The sequence below is a fragment of the Stigmatopora nigra genome, chromosome 2, assembly GCF_051989575.1.
Source record: "Stigmatopora nigra isolate UIUO_SnigA chromosome 2, RoL_Snig_1.1, whole genome shotgun sequence".
Taxonomy (NCBI): Eukaryota; Metazoa; Chordata; class Actinopteri; order Syngnathiformes; family Syngnathidae; genus Stigmatopora; species Stigmatopora nigra.
The window spans coordinates 13,652,489-13,671,721 of NC_135509.1; the positions used below are offsets into that span (position 1 = coordinate 13,652,489).

The window sequence follows — 19,233 nt, forward strand, 5'->3', positions numbered from 1 at the left end:
GTGTAAATTGTTCTAGAAACGTCCACGTTACAACAAAATTAATTGTATAAATTGTCCAATAGACAGCATTAACATCCACAACTATACAGTCAAATATTTTTGAAGGTTGTTTGTTAGATGGTATTCCAATATTTCATCAGGCAGCACTCATTAAATGTATTTTATTCATGCATTCTGTTACAGGAATTAAAGTGACGGAAGTCACAACAGAATATTATTGAACTAATGTGTCTAAATGCCAGATTAAAAAAAATACATATAGTTGAGTGTCAACATTTGAATCCCGTTTGGCAATTTAAGGGTGGCAAAAGTGCAGCATCATTCTGAGAGCCACAAAGATGGCATAAAGCAGCAGCATGATGAAACCCAAAACCTTGTCAAACTTCCATTTACAGGAAACGATGCAGATGATGGAAATGAGCAGCGTAAGGAAGAGCAGTGCAACGGCACAGGCGGGAGGACACCCTGAATTGGTGGCCAGCCAATCGCAGGGTACAAGGAGACGGGCAACCATGCACTCTCACACCCATACCTAAGGACAATGTAGAGTAACCAATCAGCCTACCATACATGTTTTTGCAATGTGGGAGGAAACCGGAGTACCCGGAGGAAACCCACGCAGGCCTGGTAGAACATGCAAACTCCACACAGATGGACATGACCTGGATTTGAACCTAGAATCCCAGAGCTATGAGGACCACTCGCTCCCCCGGCCCACCCTGATACTCAACTACTGATACATAATGATAAATATATTACAATTTTAATTTCCTGATATGATAGGTAAGATCATTCCAAAATTTTACAGTCATTAAGAACTAAAATTAATTTTAAATTTAAAACATTTAACATATATTTTATATTGTTGCACACAGTTCTATTTTAAAACATTTAGTAACTCGTGATAGAATGATTAAGGAACGATTGTCTTAATTTGTTACCAAGCCGGACACAATAGGAAGTGCATACGTCAACATAAAGGACGGGCATCTACGCATGCGTAAATCAGACGGTCCGCCCATATAAGATGTCGTACTGACAAATACTACCAAAGGTGTAAAACAAACAGCTCGGCACCAGTTTAGATGATATCCTACTAAACGGGTTTACAAAACAAAACAAAAAACACGTTTTAGGACGATGATGATTCCCTTTTGAAGAGATGGATGCGCTAGTCATGGCAATCTCCCGAGATGGATCCTAGCGTCTATGTAGCCAAGTTCCGTTGTTTACTTTCGATCTTCTCGCCATCCATTCCTCGCCGACTCCTCCATTAACAGCAAATCATGCCTACAGTGGTGTTAATGGACGCGTCTTTGTCCATGACGAGACCGGTTTCGCAGGACATCAGCGAAGAGTTCCAGAGGAAGAACTTGGCCGTGCACGGCCTGAATATGTTATTCGAGCACATGGCTTCCAACTATCGTTTGGAGTTCACTGCGCTCATGGCTTTCTCGTCCCTATGGGAACTCTTGGTACCCTTCACCAGGGATTATAACGCTTTACAGGTACGACCCAAACGCGTTCACCACGGGGTCTTCTGTGAGTATGAATTCGATTTCCTGACGTGCAGGACGCCCTCAGCAACCTGGAGGATTATGACAAGACCTGCGTGGAGTCCGCCTTGAATGGGGTCAGCAACGTTGTGCAGCAAGAGTGGGGCAGTGCTTGTCCATGCCAGGTGGGATATGACAGTATAATAGGCGTGGATTTGTTCCTCTAGCTTTTTGTTGATCTGCTTCCCTATTGTGTCCTTAAGGTGGTGCTGGTGACCGACGGCTCTCTCGGCATTGGAAAAGGCTCCTTGCGACATTCACTGCAATCGTTGAAACACCGCGGGGACGATAAAAAGTTCCCTTTGCCCTTCCCTTTCCCCACCAAAATGTTCATCATGTGTGTGGCCAACACAGATGAGGTATTGAATTGAATGCCTCCATTCTCATAAAGTACAGTGCTACATCGATTTATCTAAGTTGAGGATATACATGAGTTGTAATCGTATTATTTGTCATGAATTCCAGTTACAGACGACTGGTGCTTTGGATAAATGGGAGGAGCTTCTTACTCTCAGTGGAGGTGATGGTCAGGTCTTTACTGTGGAAGGCCCTCTCTGCATGCAGGGTGTGCAGGCCATGTTTGGGTATGTCTGCTTTCTGTTTAAGGATTTGGGAGTAATGCACTGGCCTATTTACAGGATGACATTTGAGTTCTGTTTTATTTTGTTTCTCCAGAAGATTAATTGACAGGGCATACTCTCCCTTCCATGCGGTTTTGCATTGTGGCAACTTGTCCGCAGACGTACAGGTGTTCCCTCGACCCGAACCTGTGGTGGTGGATGAGGAGGTGGAACCGCTTGCCCGAAATGTCAACGCAGGTACATTTGCTGCTCTAACAGGATATTGGATTTCAATATTTGCTTTTAGTGGGGAATGTGGTTATCGAAACGTGCATTATAATAAATTCCTACCAAAAAATATATAAAAAGGCACCTTGTTCTTTTTCTTGCAGATCTGGAAATTGTGGGTTTTATTGAAATAGCTGACATATCCAGTCCTCCTGTCATATCGAGACACCTGGTCCTGCCTATTGCTGTCAACAAAGGTGTGCACACTTTCCCGTGTGTATGCTTAAAATAGTAGAGTGAGAGGTTTTAAACAATGCATTTTGTTTCAGAAGTTGATGACGTTGGCACAGGCGCTGCAGATGAGTTGGAAGAGGAAGTGTCTGCCAGTCAAATGGCAGGGAAAAGTCCAAACTTCTGTGTGCTCTTGCATGGCAGCCTAAAAGTGGAGGGCATGGTGGCCCTTGTCCAGTTAGGGTAAGAGTCCAAAAATGTCAAAGTAAATCACGACTAAATGTACTTTTTGTCACATTCTTGCTATTAGGTATTACAGTTGGAAAACAACAAAGGAGGGATGTGGAGGATGATGAGTGGTTGAATCCGGTCTGCTTTTCCTAGGCCCGAATGGTTTGGCATGTTGTACTCTCAAGCAGACAGCAAGAAAAAATCCAATCTGATGATGTCACTCTTTGAACCCAGTACTGAGCCTCTGCCTTGGCTGGGAAAAATCACTCATTTGGGACCCATCTCAGGTATAAAAAAATGGCAACAATATTTTTGTTTTCAGTGGAGATTGATCTCACACTCCCTATTTGAAGCATTGTTAATGTTCGTTTACCTTGAGCCCTTTTTTTCAAGGACAAAAGTCTATCTCTACGTGAACATAATATTGTCACTCGATCAATGTCAAATTAGTTGGCTGCTAGATTCAACCTTCATATTGAAAAACAACTTTTCCTGTCTCTTTTTTGTGCATTTTAGAAGCTCTAGAAAATCCTTACGGAGAGGACGACAGTAAAAGTCCTTTCCCTGTGCAGCCGCCCGTCAAAAGAAGCTATGCGCAGAATGTCACCGTGTGGATTAAAGCAAGCGGACTACAGGTGAAGTATACCCAATTTTTTTCCAGTAAAAGAAATGTTCCATTTTTCCATTTGATCTTGTATTTAAATGCAGTTGTTTTGTATTTCACTCGTTTAAGGGAACATATTTAAAGCCCACTTTTTATGCATTTCAGACTGATGTGCAAAAGATTCTGAGGAATGCAAGAAAACTACCTGATAAAACACAAACCTTCTACAAGGTAAAAAATAAGATGCACTGCAAAGTATCTCTATCTGTCTGTTTACCAATTATTTGTTGAATTCTCCCAGGAGCTGAACCGTCTCCGCAAGGCCGCCTTAGCGTTTGGATTTTGGGACCTCCTCAAGGGAGTGGCTGAGCTGCTGGAGCGGGAATGCACCATGCTGCCAGACTCGTCCCACCCCGACGCCGCCTTCCAGCTCTCGCACGCGGCACAGCAGCTCAAGCTGGCCAGCACTGGTGATTCCCAATATGCGGCCTTTGACCACAACATTGTTCCCATGCACACAGACTTCTCAAATTGAGGCTTCTCTAACTTGGTAACAAAATGCACTGCAGACAATTCAGGGAAAAAGGTTTGCTCTTAAAAACATTTCTCCTCTTGTAAAAAAAAAGTGTTTTTATACTTCTTATTAGTAGAATGTGTCAAATTACAAATAACTGTCATTTGAGCAACAATGCGTTTTAATTAAAATACACATCAGCATCAAATTTTGGTATGGTAGCCATGCATGTTTTGGGGAGGAAACAGGAATACCAAAAAAAACTTCACACAAGCACAGGAAAAACATGCATAAGCATTAATCTAATTTGGGGATTTAAGGACAATAAGCTGCACCCATCGATTTTGATAATAAATTGATTATTATTCCAAAACAATTTGGTATTGGTTCCGAAGCAACTTCTGATAAACAGACCATATAAAAACCAACGTAGGCTGTAAATGTAATGTTTATTTGTATCATTATTCAGTTCAGGAATCATTTAAGCACTGGAACCATTTTTAAAAAGTACTGTGTAAAATTTGAAAGACATGTTTTCACTTTTCTTACTTTATATTAAGCAAGCAGATATGTAGTAAAACTGTGAAAGTCATTATAAAACCCACAAGCAAACTTTGCAAATCAACAGCAGGACGGACGTTTAGTAGACAGTGAAAGGTGCCTATAAAACCAAACTGTCTCAAGAAAATTATTTATAGGCAATAAAAAAAGTGGCAAGGTATTTCTTCACTGAGACTTCCTCTTCTTGGTCCTGAATCGTTTCTGCCTTTGCTTGTAGAGATGACGGAAATTGATCCAAAGTCCTTAAAGAAACAAAGAACGAGACAATTTATTTGTATTGCAGTTTTAAGAGTTGGCTTCACGCTTACCTAAGACCATGAGAGCAAGATGGACGCGCAAAACGTAGGAGAAGTTCAAAGATGTGCCTAAGGCCTCGGGTAGAGGAATGCTGAACAAGTTGGTTTTGTCAAAAATGGGGATGGCCTGCATCACAGCAACAGCTGCGGAGTGGCGACACTCATATTTGTCTTTTGTCGTTAATCGGCTATCGGGTGGGTGAACATAAACATACCCTCGGCAAGAGCTCCTAGTGGGTAGAGGGGTATCCAAAGGGAGTATCGAAGCCATGTCAGGGTTTTCCACTCTGTGTTGAAGCATCCCAGCATGTAGAATGGATACCTGCAACAAAACTCATTAAAGCTATGGCTCAAAATTGTTAATGCGATTGAAAGCAGAAAGACAAGCAAATATGCTTTACATAAACATTAATGTCTGAAAACAGTTATTTATTGATACTAAATATTATGAGGAAATGCCTACAAAGACTCCCCTTAAACCCAGTGAACCCAGAGTATGGCCTACCTAAATATTTCAATGGCGCTCCACAGATAGAAAACAAAGAAAACCACCGGCTTATTCTGCATTTCTTCCAAGCAACCAAAAATGATGAAGAGGATGAAATTCCTTCCAAACAACTGTATAGAGAAAATGTTACATTACAGTATAAAATTTAACTATACATGTGCCAAATTTTCTTGCCAACCTGTATAAGTGTAGGGATGACACCCGTCCGGACCACACCGAAAGCCGCGTTGAGAACTTCGATACTTGCCAAAATCTGGCAGAAGAACATGACGCCAGATATGGTGTGAAACGTGTCGTAGACAGAATCTGAAAGTCAACGCACGGACGTTAGCGTAGTCGTCACTTGAGGTGAAAAAGCACTCGCACACTCCAATATACTCGCCTTGACCAAACATGAGGAGACGGATTGTCATGTTGACGAAGATCCATGAGTAGCCAAGAAATTGAACCAAATTGTACGCAAACAAAAACGCTGTTTTCAGACTGATGAAGTCTGTAACACAAAAACAGCTTTTTTTGAATGACTTCCCTTTACTTGCGTATATCCTATCGTTTGTTCAAATTTGCGTCATGAGTTAATTGAAAGAGAAACTTGTGTTTCATTATAATTGGCAGAACTTACCTTCCTCATAACGCCGCGAAACTCTCCGCCGTCTTTTTTTCTCCTCCTTTGCAAAGTAGAAGACATGAGTGCCATTTAAAAGAGTTGAATTTCAACTTAATTGATCAAGTTCTCCCCAAAAAGATCAAAATTCAAGAAAAGACCACAAAACGAAATTAAGATATTGATTATGCATTAGCTCATAAGCAAAACGACCGTACAAACCTTCTGCCTGATTTCTAACTCGGCATCCGATTCGTCCATCCAGCGGTCAAAGTCGGGAGCCAAAAAGAGTGGTTTTCGCTCCGGTTTGGTCAACCTTTCCCACCAGCCTTGCTCCATTTTTTGAATGGTGATGCTCACTTGCCGTTGAGTGGACTTGTTAGCCACCTGCATGCAAGTTATTTAGGCGCATGAAATAAGGACATGTAGATAAAGTAATACTATATATACATCCATTACCTTTGTTTTTACGGGTGAAAACAATTCCAAGGTAAACTCGTACAAATGTTGACCCTTAGCACCATAACCCACGGCTGCACACATGGAATAAGCAATTGTAAGACAAGCTGATCATAAACACACACACGCAATCAGGAAAAAAAATGTCACCTTGAAAAAATAGCATGTTGTCATCAATGTAGACTTTGATATCCTGCAGGAAGGAAAAAAAGGTGCAGGTTGAGCCGTAAGGGAATATTTTTTTCAAATGTTGAGGTACAATAACTATATTTGCATTAATGTGCTACAAAATTATCAGAAATATTTTTGCTTCATTAATTGGCTGCCATTGACGGTGATGACGTCTATTTTTTTGTCTTTTGCAGGCTGGAACGATTGCTGCCAACCTGCCAGTCCAATTAGATTGGACGTCGCTCACTGTCAATGGCAGGTAATTAGGTAAGGAGTCTAAATCTAATTACTAATAATTATATCATCTAACTGAACATAATGAGAAGACAAGTAATTGTTCCCAAAACAATAGGATCTATACTTAGTGGTTATGACCTAGTTTCTATAATTATAGCCAGTGAGTGGGAAATAAAAAGCTCACCTCAGCGTCAGTCAACTCCACCCGAAGGTAGATTTCTTCGTGGCGTTGAGCCCAGTAAACAAGTGGAGTCAATGCCATAGTTGTTTTTATGCCAGTCAAATTAGTAGTTTTAAAACCATACAAAGTATTGATCAATTCCCTCACTCATGCTAACCGTTTAGCAATCCGTCAGTGCATTCCGCAAACAGGAACGCTCTCGTGATGTCATCAAGGGACGTGCACGGGCTCGTCAGAATGACGCAATCCTACATCCTGTTCTCTGATTGGCTTTTTTGGTTATTGTCGATTCCGGTTGGCGAGTGGGATTTATTTGCGGAAGTTGAAATGTTTGGAAAGATAGAGGAACAGATCTATAGAAGAAACAGTCTATTTCTTTGATAAAACGTCCACCATGCAGGCGGATGAAGATGTTTGTCATCCTCGAAGCGAATGGGTGAAGTCAGCTGAAACTTTTTGTGTTCTTGTTGGAGTGACTGGAAGTGTAGCTGCTCTCAAACTTCCTAATTTAGTCTCTGAACTTCTGCTTCTACCTGGGGTGAGCTTTAAAAATACGCCTGTTTCCTGGACCACACTGGTGATAATATATTAAATCAATTAACGTGAACTAGTAAATTCCCATGACTGATAATTACTACTAATGAATGGGTCTCGGCAGCATAAAGCAGCCCGTTCAATTAAAAACATTTTTATGTGCACCGTCACTGAAGACCTGGCAAACACATCAAAAACACTTGAACTCTATTTTGCTCCCATATTTTTTTTAACATGGGATTGGATGTCTTGTGCCGCCTGGCGGTAAAAGATTAGCATTAACTGCCACCTCCTCCCTTTCAATTGAATTGGTCATCTTTTATTCTCAATTTCAGGCATTAAGTGTATTGTTTTGGATTTTATTTCTATTTCAGGTGGATGTAAGAGTGGTCACAACTGAGCATGCTCAGCACTTCTATAACCCCGAAGAGGTGCCAGCGAAAGTTTACAGTGACAAAGATGAATGGGAGGTACGTGTTTGGAGTAAGGTGGAAGCTGTTTTGGGATTTGTGATCGGATATCATTGGATTGGATTACTTAATTCATCCCGTATTTCATTGTGACAGTAGCAGGAAGGGGGCAATGCAGATACAGAAAAAAAACAGTTATACAATGTTTCACTCTTCCCTTGGTTGCAACCCATGTCCACGTCCATTCTATTTTCGTTTCAGATGTGGAGTCAGAGATCTGACCCGGTGCTGCACATTGAACTCAGACGCTGGGCGGACCTATTCGTCATTGCCCCCTTAGATGCAAACACGCTTGGAAAGCTCTCCAGTGGCATATGTGATAATCTGCTGGTATGAATACTCAATGTTCCGAGGTATTTTTTGCCGGACGAAGTGTAAATGAGACCGTGTTTGTCGTTGGCAGACGTGTGTGGTGAGGGCTTGGGATAACAGTCGCCCTCTTCTCTTCTGCCCCGCTATGAACACTGCTATGTGGCAGCATCCCATCACAGCCCAGCAAATTCAAAGGCTGAAGGAGTTTGACTATGTGGAAATCCCCTGCATTGCAAAGAAGCTGGTGTGTGGAGACAAAGGTATGGAGACGCTACATAATATCAAAAACACAAGATATTAGGGAAAATGTAATGTGTTGTAGGCAAAGGTGCCATGGCAGAAGTGTCGACTATCATCGGTGTTATAGATCAGTATCGTCGACAAACCAGTCAGCCTTCCCCACCAAGAACATGACAACAGGAGATAGCATTTTTACCTTTTTTGGACAATATTTTGTTTTGTTTATTCGCTCCCGTGCCCCAAAACAATGTCAATATGTGGGCAAGCTAACTAAAATGAAGCAATGAAGTCCAACCTGAATCTCTGGCCAGCCTATTTTTAAGGCACATCTTGAATAGCAAATATTTAACCAAACAGGTATGTTGTCTGAGTCACAGTTTTTCGCTGAAATGGACAAAAGTACAGGGAAGACTCGCACATTTCAAGGTAATCTTTTTTCTTCTGTTGGCCACAACACAACAAAGATCCTCTGTCAATTTTCTGAATTGAAAAAAAATGCATAAAAATATTGCACCAACACAAAGTACTTCAAGAATATTAGGCAGTTAAGCATGCCTTTTAACAATTGAATTTCCACACCCATTCTCAGCCTGTAATTCTTCTATCTCATCGGGGTGAATGATTTGATGAAGCCTGCTGAGGTCAAGCGAAAATATCTGCCACACCAGGCAAAAAAATTCTACAATGATTGATTTAATGCCCTGAAAATATTTAAATTATGCTCCCGAGGAAACAGTAGCATTGTCTGCTGTAAATCTAGTGTTATGCAAATAGTGCGGGTTGGAAATAATGCAGAGAAGTCAGGACACTTGTATGAAGTGTTAACACACTTGGAGTGTTGAATCCACAGCTACTGCTAAAGAATAGCTTTGAGTTAGCTCATGTCTTGCTGACTTCAATACAATGTACATTTTAATTTTAGCGTAACCCTATCTGTGTTTTTTTGGGGTGCAATGAACAAAGTACTTTTAACTTGCATTACACAGACATTCTTTTTTAGATCATCGTTATTCAAACTGCAAAATTGGCGTTAATTCCCAAACAAGACCGTTTTTGTAGCTATCACAAAACTAGAGAAATTTAGTTTGCTATGCTCGTCACAAATGAAAAAGAAATTCTGATCTGTGTGATAAAACAATCTGGAGGCGTTTCAATATTGTGCAAACAACAGAATGTTCTTTATACTCAAAAGAAAATATCTTGACATGCTATAATGGCAAAGTTTGTGTTTAATCAGCCAACTACAAAGCCATATTTTTGATAACAGCAGATGCCTAAAAGGTCTGAAATCATGTGCTACAAATATTTTAAGTGGATTATTGGAACTAGTACAATTTAATTCCAGTGGTGTGCCATCCGGGCCTTCAAGGCCTTCTCTGCTGGCCTAAGAAATATCTGAATCATATATTCTATTTTGTCCATCAATACTTATTAAATAATTCCAAATTGTCTGTTAGCTTCCTTTCATTGCTTTCCCCCCTGGTTGCACTGCTTCCAGATGTGTGTTTTCATATTGAAGGATTTAACGTATCACATTTCAGCCATTATTTGTTGCCAGGGTCACAAATTTACCTTAAGATCTTCACAATCAGGCGTCGATAAGACTGTTGCTTTAACCAATCGGTTTTTTTTAAAGAAAAAAAAAAAGCCTAACTATACATGGTCATTTTTGCAAGAAAAAAAAACGTACTATATATGGTCATTTTTGCAAGAAAAAGGTCTTACTATACATGGACATATTTTTAACCATTCCTCTTTTCCTTCATTATGTTTGTCAGCTGATTGTCTATGTCAATATTTTGCTCATGACCAGGTGTGTTTTCTGATGCAACTCCAACACAAGCTGGGCTCATATGTTCTTGTGGGGATTGTGCAGCACCCTCTCAACACACGTGATTTCCTGAGAGAGCGCCTGCTGTTCTTCAGTGCGTCACACAAGATTCTTCCAACCATAGACACGGTCGGTGCAAATATACTTTGCAATTAGTATTATATTATTAGCTAATTGGAGCTAAAACACCATTTGTTGAATAGATTCCCACAAAACTTCCAATTCCACGACGAGAACAACATTTTTGTCGTAGTTCTGCTTTTGCAATATTCTCTGAATGAAGGAAGGTTACTACTTTGGATCTTTTCCAATTTCAAAATAAAATGCTGTTGCTGTTTAATGATTCACTCACATTGACAGGGGAAAGGGAAGAGGTCAATGGAGAGTTGACCCCTTCCTGAGAGATCTTTGACACAAAGCCATGAAGCTTTAAAATTCCAATTTTCACTTACTTCCATGATTCTTCCTGTTGCTTGTTCTTAAGCTCCGTTACCATGGCAATGGGAAGCACGGGGCTGCTCCCCTCGAGAAAAGCCCCCGCTGTCTTCTCCTCGGTCGATGGCCCCCCTCCTCAGCCTCAGCGTTTCACCTGCGGGAGACGGGGACGTGCCGAGACCAAACCGTGGTGCTCCTTTGGGGGCTCATAAATGAAGGTCCGACTGGTAGATGAATACGAGCCCGAATGATGCAAGCCAGGTGCCGGGTGAGCTCATTCTGAAAGTTAAAAAAAAACGAATGGTGGTGCATGTCAAATGATGGATATTCATTTTTTGGTGGGCAAAAGTACCAAGTGTGGTTGGACGGCACATTTGAGTACAACAGAAAATTATTTTCTTTTAAAAAAAAGTGGTGTTTTCAGTTAAAACAACTTTAAGGGAACATTTGGCTATTATAACCTGAATGAAATGTCTTAAAATTACAGGCAAACAATACAGGACCTTCTGCACTTATCAACACAATAGAAGCTTTGGAATACGTAACAGTCTTAAAAGGACAAAAGGCAATAGAGAATAAACTATTTCTATAAAGAGACAAAATGATCAAAGTTTCAACATTGGATGTTTTTTCTGCATCTAATATTCAAAACCAAAGAGAATTATGCACATTGTTTTTACTCATCATAAGATGTCATTTGAGCCATTTTTTTCTAAATCTGCCCTTTGTCATAGGCCTCCTCATACAGCTCTCCTTCCTATGAGCCTCAGTTATCTAAAACCTTGACGTATGGGGACGTGATATTCTTGCTTAGGTTGGGAATGCTGGGAGGAGGACATGTCTAATCTCAAACATTCGATTGATATGAGATTTCAATAAGCAAACCTGCTAGAAGATTTTTTTAAATTTTTTTTTATTTAGATCTCCCTTCTTAAACTCCTGGTATCGAACTCGACCCCAGAACTACGAGGCAGACGCAATAATAGTGTGGGTTTTGTTCCAAACAATCAAAGACACAAAAGAAAAAAATAGTCAGGTTCTTCTTGTTTTCCACAGAAATGTAATTGCTTAAAATCTCTTTCCTGGATCAGCTGAAACAAAAACCTGCACCCAAAGGCGCCCTCGAGGACCGGTTTGCCCTCCCATCGGCTAACAACTTGTCCGCCGGGCTGTCTTTTGACATATATTAGGGTGGAAATCCGAATTGACCCGCAGTATGAACATAATTTAGATTAGGATCAGGGCCTACGTGAATTGGTTCAAAAGAGGTTAAATCAATGAGTTAGTAAATGTTCTCCATGAGCAATTCCTCCAATGAGAAGCAAAGTTGTTCGATCACGTGCTTAAAGCCTAAACTCCGCCTATTGATCACAGCATGCCTTCTTGTTGCCCCCACCTTCCTTTTTTGTCTCTGCCGAATTCTCAATTCAAGTCTTCCCTCCCCAAAAGCGCGTGGACGGACATCCGCAGAGTTCGGAAAAGTCACCCTGGGCAGACCCCGAACTCAACAACAAACCCTGGGCACCTTTTATTTTTACACCTCAGCCATCTGTAACCTAAAGGATTTTCCGGGGCTTTTCTGCGGACAAACGATAACTTTCCCATTTTGGACTTTTTCTTCCTCCACAGTTCACGCTTATTTTTGTCGAAAGTGCCGCGTGACATCACAGCGAGGTAAAAGACACACTTCACACACTTTCGTGGTTGTTTAGCTCATCATGACAGTTGGATGGAGTGAAAAAATAAATGTATCAAATTAAGTTTTTGTCTATTTAATGCACGTTTAGGACTCTACTTTCCGGACAATTAGGATGAGACGATTTGAAGTTGTTTCAAGCATGCAATCCTCCACTCTGGCGTGTTAACGTGTTAAATTCCCCACATATCGAAGATGTTCAACTGGTTTCCTGCCGACAGTCAAAATGTCTAATGACACGTCGCAATGAATCGTGTCATAACATGACAATCCAATATTTTGTTTCTTCATACAATTTTACGATCGCTTTCTTTCCCCTGTTGTTGCCGTTTTATCACCGGAAACACACGCACTAGAAAAAGAGCCACAGTCTCAATATTTTGGCAACAGGATGGCAAGATAATGATTGCTTCTTCCTGAAAAGGAAAGGATTGGTGTGCTGGAAATGTATTTTCTTTGCGAAAATGTGTGCCTAACTTTAATTTACATAAAGTAGCAAAACCAGCAACTTAAAATATGCTATTGTGAAAACTATAGATTTTTTTATGATTAATGATTGTTTTTCCCCCCATTTTTTATAATACTTCAATGTTTTTAAAAACTAAATGAAATTAAATGAATAAAACCCTGTGACACATGGGTGAGCACATAAGATAACATACTAGACACACACATTGTGCTGTGTGTGTGTGTGTGATATATTCAACCTACACAAGGGACTAAAGATGGAAATCAGCCCTTGGCTACAATTTTACATATTTACATATTCAATATGCCCCCTAACATCAGTATAAATATGTTCATTATTATGTGCTGTCCCTTATTAAATAAATCAAAGTAAAAAATCACTGATATATACACCCAAGTTAATGTTTTTTAACCTCATAGTATTAAAATCATTGCATAAGACAGTCCATAAGACATCCAATTCATTTAAACTGGCAAGACTGTCCATCCTATTGACGGCACTAGACGTCCACTACATTTGACAAGGAGGGGTGAATGATTGTACGTTAAGCAGCTGACGAGATAAATGAGTGCCCTCGTCAGGGTTTAAAAAGGCATACATCATGCATGAAAGGGCAAAATCTATTTCTAAACTCATTGGTTGCCATTGTCGGTGATTAACGTCCATTTCATTTGAAGTGGGAGGGCTGTGAGCCAACGTTTGAATGTTCATTCATGTGGGCAAACAGGTTCTTAGGGTGGTGTGGGTGCAGGTTTTTTTTTGTCCAGCACAGACATTTTCACCAATCAGCTTTACGCATAAACAAGAAGCACCTGCCAGCAATCCACTGATTCACTTGTCGGACACCAGATTGGAGAAAATATGTCTTTGATTGGTTGGAACAAAAAGCCACACCCACTTCGGCCCCTTGTGGAATTGTTTGCCCAACCCTGCTCTAGATTCTGTATTAGTGTGTTTGCATGCACATTACAAATCAGATCACCTCCATTAAGTGTGCTTACACTTGTTTTATTTCCTTAGGTCTGGAGCCACATCACAGCCTGATAAGCGGACCAAACAGTTGAAGCTCAATGAGCAATTTTGAGCCAAGATGCCATTATTTGACGAAAGCGTGGTCTTTTCTGGAACGTCAAGTCCTTCAGACATGTCTGGGTTTATTGCAAAACCGGTGCTCCACTACGGCGGGCCCTATTTTTCCTACCACACCCAAGCAAAGGACGCAGGAGAGTTTACATCACCTTGGACTAACCCCAGCACTTCGCTTCGGGACGCGAGAAGTCCCACGACTCGCGCATCGGGCGCAGAAACCACCAGCGACAATTCATCTGGGGAATTTGAGAATCCTGTTCACATAGCTATTCCAAAAGCTGTATATGGACATAACCCCTGTTACCATAGTCTGGGGTGCATGATGGGACATCGATACACTGTGGAACACAGAGGACAGGCGGCAGACATTGCTGATTTTGAGCCTGGCGAGGAAGAGGTCAAGAAGACCAGTGCAGAAAATATGAGCAGGGGAAGACCTGCTCAAATGGAAGCAAACTACAGTGGCTTTTCCTCTCTGTCTCCTCTCTCCATGCTAACTTTAAGTGAGCAGAGAAGACATTTACAGTCTTCCCCCGGAGGCTATGCAGGCCTCCCCCCTTCTCACACAAACCATGAGCATATGACCTCAGAGCTTTATCAAGAATGTTTACCCATGTCCAAATATGGCCATCCAACAAAGCACTCAATGTTTTACTACCCGCGAGGCAATATGGAGGTGGAAAACAGAACATATTGTCGTGATATTAGTAGTAAACAGCGAGAGGATGTCCCTGTTTTTCGAAAAAGCCCAATCCCAATTCCTAGAGAGCATTATGCGTTACATCGAGCACTAAATTGTGAAATTCCTTTATTTTTGCATAGTGCCGAAACACAAGCCAGCCACTCATTTGTGCAGGGCTTTGACTATCCATGTTATGCACATCCTAGATTTAATTTAAGTCCAGTTCAAAATGTAGAAAGGTCACCCATTCAGCCTGGCCTGCCTTCACATAGAGTGACTTTTTCTCCATCAGGTCAACATTTGTCTCCCCAGGCAGCCTGTCTTCAGAGGAGCAACATCGACCATCTTGTCGGACCACTGGAAACTTGCCATTCTACGCAACATATGGACTCTATCAGTCCGACGCGGCACGCTAGCCCATTTATGTTGCCTTCCCCCAATGAAATGAGCAAACTGTATCCATCGATCAGCAGTCGACTTCATCATCAGATGGATGAATCTGTCCTTTCACCTTCTGCCTTGGCCAAAGAGCAATATGAAGATCAGGTTTCATGTCTTAAAGACTTTACCATTTCCAGAGAGATGCGACTTCCCCATTCCCTCAAAATAGGTCCAGACCTCTTCTGCTCAACGTCATCTCATAGGCCTAATTCTCAAACAGTCATTGTAACGGGTAATAAGCACAATAGATTTACACATTCCTCTCCAAACTCCGTTCTTAAAGGCGGCCTGAAGAGACGCATCAAAGAAGAGCCCATAGATTTGTGTGAAACTGAATTGATGAAACGGCAGAAAAAGCTAGAAATGGACGAGCTCCTGATACAAAATCCATCAAGTTCCCCTGAAATGCCAGTTATTGACAGTGTCTTTAGTCTGGCACCTGTCCAGCAAAGTGTAGAAACATCTAGATTTTTACTCCCGGGTGAAGAACCTCAGAAAGATGCTCACTGGCAGGTCAAACCCACAACACCCCTCAGAGAAATCAAACCTGATCCTGCTGGAACACCCGCTCACGTCTGTCCGCAGATGCCTGAAGTACAACTGACTGAAGCCGCAAAGATTAAAGTGGAAAAAACAGATAAATCTGACACTTGCGACGCTAGCGAAAATTCTCCTAATGACGTAATACAGGATGAAAACAAACCCCAAGCCGAAGACGTGATCTTGTCAGGCGCCAAGCCCATGCTGGTGGTCCAGATACGCACACACGAGGGACTTGAATGTAAAACTTCCTCACTTGAAGACAACGATCCGTCGCTTGCGATCGAACCGCCGAGCGCACCTTCTGTTGGTACTCCAATGACGCCACAGTTGACCAATGAATCCAAAGCCGTCAGTCCACTTCAATCAGTTAAACCCAACTTAGTTCTCAACAGCCTTGCGCCTGAGTTTCTAAAATTGAACTCGGACGACAATTTGCAGCTCCCTGCCATGAAGCGCTTCCCTCCTGTGTCGGCAACACCGCAACTGAAATTGTCACTTACCAGAGAGAATCCTATTCGCAAGCGTTTCTTAGAGCTACATCGCACCCTCTTAAAGCAAGTAGCCAAATGTGTATTTGGCACCTCAGAGCAGCAACTCAGTAGCTGGCGTTCTCAACTGGGACTTAAAGAACCCGCCTCCAACAAAGCCCAGAAAGTATCGTGCTTGTTGGGGATGAAAGCCAGGCACAAGTGGTTCAATGAAGAGATCAGCTTTGCTCTTCACGAGGTGCAGGATCGACTCCGAGAGTACATCGTCCATGAGCGTTGCCCTTTTCCTCACGTCATGAGAACTGGGGCGGTGTTCCTCCCCATGCTGGTAGTCAAAGAAATCCTATTTCCCATTGTGCCCGGTGCATATGTTGACCAAGTCTTGCAAGAACACAAAGTGGAACTGCGGCCCACGACCCTCTCCGAGGAGAAGATCCTCACCCAGCTCCACAAGCCCTGCTCGTCCCGCCTCGGGAGACTCATGTCGCTCAAACATCTGCCTGACGTCTACACCGATGTGCTCAACCTCTTTTATTACTCCAGTGTCTGCAAGCACCTAGGTGAGTGACCTAAATTTATTTGGATCTCATCAGCCAATGAAAAAGTTAGTTACAGATATATATATATGTTTTTTAAAACCCTAACTATTTCAGGACTTGGTTCTACTTATTCCCACGTGTTAGATATCAAAAGGTTTCACACGTTTCTGATTCGCCACCAGGAGCCATCCAGATTCCAAATAAAATGCATTTATTTTTTACAGAATCAACGTCACCTGATGTCCAAAAGACTATGCAGGTATTTTATTTGTCACTTAATCTCAGACTGGGGTTTTTCCTTTCACCAAAATGTTAGCAAAGTACAGGGTCGAAAAGTTTCCTTTCCCTAACAGTCTTGTTTCCTTTCCCCTCACATTCTTCTAATATGCTTAATCCAAATGTCCTGTCCCTGCTCTGGTAGCGCTTCACATGGAGTGGATTTATTTTTTTTTCCTGCAGAAAATCTAGTAATTGCATTTAGCTTTCTGTTACTTATCTTGGCCTTGAAAGATAAGCATGTGTCCAGTGGCAGCTTCTCAATATATCTGCACTCCTTATTCTGCACGGTTCGTCTTCTATTTGTCCACTGCTTGTTAGGTAGGAATGTTTTTGTGTTTTTTTAAAAAACAACTTCCAATTGCTTCCCCTTGCAGCACATCAGTTGGTTCTTGTGCAGTTTGATTGCTCAGACTTTATTTTTTTGGCTTTAAGAGAATATCCTTTGAATCCATTCCCAAAAAAGACATAGGTAACTATAGAAAATGATTGAATTTTTTTGCAGGCCGCAAATTATAGAATTTTTACTGCTAATGTAATGAATGAATGAATAGGCTTGTTAGCTTAATCAGAATATTCCAGTGATTTATTTATTTTGACACGTATGTTTCCAGTACTATCATACTTTTCGTCTGCTACAAATCAAATAATTTTGCAGAAATCAATGACAGTAACAGATCCTATAAACAAGGCAAACTTTAATACAAAAAGTGATCTATCATTTCTATCATGTTACATCATATTTTGCCTTATTTTTACTGATCTACAAGACATGGTAATGGGATCGATATTGTCAATCATCTTAATGAGTAATGTTTACAATTGACTAACACTAACTTTCCCTCTCTTTAGATTTATCTATTGACATTTTCTATAGGATTACTCGTTTTGACTTATTTCTTATTCATTGTGGAGTTTCAGGAGTAGACGTAGCCATGTGGGACTGCTCAGACGTCAGCGGCGCCTCTTCGCAATCGAAGGACGACAATGCAGTGAGGAGAACTGTCAAGACAAAAAGCAGAATAAAAAGCAGCTGCAGACGTCTGTTTCTCGACAGCAGCCTGTCTGAAGACGAGGGCGACAAAGCCGAACGTGAAGGAACTTCACCTCCCAGCGTGAAGGAAACGCTGTCCGACAATTCCTGGACTCATCCTTTAACGTTTGAGGATTTTACTGGGAGTGATGTCGAGCCAGAGGAGTCTGCCAGGTTCCTGCCAGTTTGTCTTCCTGCACAACCTGTCCAGTCACAAAAGACATCTCAGTACAGTTCGGGAATAGTCATAAAGCTAGAGGATGGAGAAAGCGGCCACCAGAGGGAGCACCGTCGCATGACCTTTAAGTGGCGACGAACGGGAAGCTCAGGACACATTTTGCGTCCTCTTGGCGCCTCCCGAAAGCCAAAAAAGAGACTTCTAAAAATCAAATACTGCCCCTACTTGTCAGCCTGCCACAGCGCTGAACGCAGGCGGCGCTGGGTACTGCGCTCAGCTGTTCGACGTGCCCGTGGGGCCTCTGGTCTCATGTATCCGGACCTAGTGGGCAAGAGGATTCGCCACCTGTACGAAGAGCACGACAAGTCAGAGGTATGGTACAGGGGGGATGTGATCCGCATTCACGAGGCCAACACCGACCCCCTGAAAACAATTTTTGAGGTGTGCTATGACAGCGAGCCCGAGTGGAAATACTATCTGGAGCTGTTCATTGACTATAAAAAAGGATGGCTCATTATAGAGGAGGATATCTCCCCACAAAAACTTCAAAGATTAACGCTGATCAAACATTGACCTGGATGATGCAAGCTGTCAACACAAAAAAAAAACAAATGCAAACTCAATAGCTTGAGTTTGATTGATCTATTGGAGCTAAAGGAGGATTATATTTATTAAGTTAACATTTTCATGAAGGAAGGTGGCAATAGAGTGGAGATTCTCATTTAAATCTATGCCTAATGTGGTTTTCATATATATCTTGCACATTACAACTACTATTAGGCTCCAGTTTGACATTGTTTTTTTTTTTATGTCACATCGGTATATACACAAAGATAAGCTCACCAATGCTGGAACTTAATTCAAAAAAATACACTAGTTAATCGTAATGATCAATTTGAGCTCGATTTAACTTGCCCAACTTGAGCAGAAGATATTTTTACTCATCTTAAATGCGCCCACGTAAAGAATTATTTCTGCTCAATATTCTTGTCTATCACTTTTAAGGTGCTATGAAAGGGGGACCATGTCCAAACTT

The 19,233-nt window shown here is 41.5% G+C and overlaps 4 protein-coding genes across 9 annotated transcripts; 3 read left to right on the plus strand and 1 right to left on the minus strand.

Annotated features, from left to right (window-relative positions):
- Positions 1–978: 978 nt before the first annotated feature.
- LOC144209106 (integrator complex subunit 14-like) lies at positions 979–4,132 on the plus strand. 2 transcript variants are annotated; one of them, XM_077735333.1, is made up of 11 exons: positions 979–1,508; positions 1,574–1,681; positions 1,760–1,915; positions 2,022–2,140; positions 2,232–2,374; positions 2,509–2,601; positions 2,677–2,818; positions 2,960–3,093; positions 3,323–3,441; positions 3,576–3,641; positions 3,712–4,132. In XM_077735333.1, exons 1-11 carry the CDS (start codon positions 1,287–1,289, stop codon positions 3,943–3,945), a joined length of 1,536 nt encoding a protein of 511 aa, XP_077591459.1. In that variant the 5' UTR covers positions 979–1,286; the 3' UTR covers positions 3,946–4,132. The 2 variants fall into 2 exon arrangements, with proteins under 2 accessions (XP_077591459.1, XP_077591450.1); XM_077735324.1 differs by having other exon boundaries at positions 981–1,508; positions 2,674–2,818.
- Positions 4,133–4,354: 222 nt separating this feature from the next.
- LOC144209112 (very-long-chain (3R)-3-hydroxyacyl-CoA dehydratase-like) lies at positions 4,355–7,147 on the minus strand. Its single transcript, XM_077735335.1, has 11 exons — positions 6,945–7,147; positions 6,503–6,545; positions 6,353–6,426; positions 6,116–6,280; positions 5,912–5,957; positions 5,672–5,782; positions 5,468–5,595; positions 5,287–5,399; positions 4,997–5,103; positions 4,794–4,925; positions 4,355–4,727 (listed from the first exon to the last, which is right to left on the minus strand). Exons 1-11 carry the CDS (start codon positions 7,020–7,022, stop codon positions 4,651–4,653), a joined length of 1,074 nt encoding a protein of 357 aa, XP_077591461.1. The 5' UTR covers positions 7,023–7,147; the 3' UTR covers positions 4,355–4,650.
- A 115-nt stretch (positions 7,148–7,262) lies between these two features.
- Positions 7,263–8,906, plus strand: LOC144185348 (phosphopantothenoylcysteine decarboxylase-like). The gene is made up of 5 exons (XM_077710474.1): positions 7,263–7,479; positions 7,850–7,945; positions 8,147–8,275; positions 8,349–8,517; positions 8,580–8,906. The coding sequence occupies exons 1-5, from the start codon at positions 7,336–7,338 to the stop codon at positions 8,669–8,671; spliced, it is 630 nt and encodes a 209-aa protein (XP_077566600.1). The 5' UTR covers positions 7,263–7,335; the 3' UTR covers positions 8,672–8,906.
- Positions 8,907–10,412: 1,506 nt separating this feature from the next.
- LOC144185291 (uncharacterized) lies at positions 10,413–19,233 on the plus strand. Of its 5 annotated transcripts, none has more exons than XM_077710468.1 (5): positions 10,413–11,031; positions 11,251–12,437; positions 13,949–16,731; positions 16,935–16,969; positions 17,902–19,233. In XM_077710468.1, exons 3-5 carry the CDS (start codon positions 14,019–14,021, stop codon positions 17,911–17,913), a joined length of 2,760 nt encoding a protein of 919 aa, XP_077566594.1. In that variant the 5' UTR covers positions 10,413–11,031; positions 11,251–12,437; positions 13,949–14,018; the 3' UTR covers positions 17,914–19,233. The 5 variants fall into 5 exon arrangements, with proteins under 5 accessions (XP_077566594.1, XP_077566596.1, XP_077566598.1 ...); XM_077710470.1 differs by having other exon boundaries at positions 12,196–12,437; XM_077710472.1 differs by having other exon boundaries at positions 12,213–12,437.

Excerpts from the sequence above, each read along its gene's own strand:
- LOC144185348 (XM_077710474.1), top strand. The coding sequence starts at position 7,336 with ATGCAGGCGGATGAAGATGTTTGTCATCCTCGAAGCGAATGGGTGAAG. Across the intron at positions 7,480-7,849 it reads AACTTCTGCTTCTACCTGGG|GTGGATGTAAGAGTGGTCAC; the intron begins GTGAGCTTTAAA and ends TTTCTATTTCAG. Across the intron at positions 8,518-8,579 it reads GCTGGTGTGTGGAGACAAAG|GCAAAGGTGCCATGGCAGAA; the intron begins GTATGGAGACGC and ends AATGTGTTGTAG.
- LOC144209106 (XM_077735324.1), top strand. The coding sequence starts at position 1,287 with ATGCCTACAGTGGTGTTAATGGACGCGTCTTTGTCCATGACGAGACCG. Across the intron at positions 2,141-2,231 it reads GGTGTGCAGGCCATGTTTGG|AAGATTAATTGACAGGGCAT; the intron begins GTATGTCTGCTT and ends TTGTTTCTCCAG. Across the intron at positions 3,094-3,322 it reads TCATTTGGGACCCATCTCAG|AAGCTCTAGAAAATCCTTAC; the intron begins GTATAAAAAAAT and ends TGTGCATTTTAG.
- LOC144209112 (XM_077735335.1), bottom strand. The coding sequence starts at position 7,022 with ATGGCATTGACTCCACTTGTTTACTGGGCTCAACGCCACGAAGAAATC. Across the intron at positions 5,596-5,671 it reads TCTCCTCATGTTTGGTCAAG|ATTCTGTCTACGACACGTTT; the intron begins GCGAGTATATTG and ends GTTGACTTTCAG. Across the intron at positions 4,728-4,793 it reads TCTTGCTCTCATGGTCTTAG|GACTTTGGATCAATTTCCGT; the intron begins GTAAGCGTGAAG and ends TGTTTCTTTAAG.
- LOC144185291 (XM_077710468.1), top strand. The coding sequence starts at position 14,019 with ATGCCATTATTTGACGAAAGCGTGGTCTTTTCTGGAACGTCAAGTCCT. Across the intron at positions 16,732-16,934 it reads CAGTGTCTGCAAGCACCTAG|AATCAACGTCACCTGATGTC; the intron begins GTGAGTGACCTA and ends TATTTTTTACAG.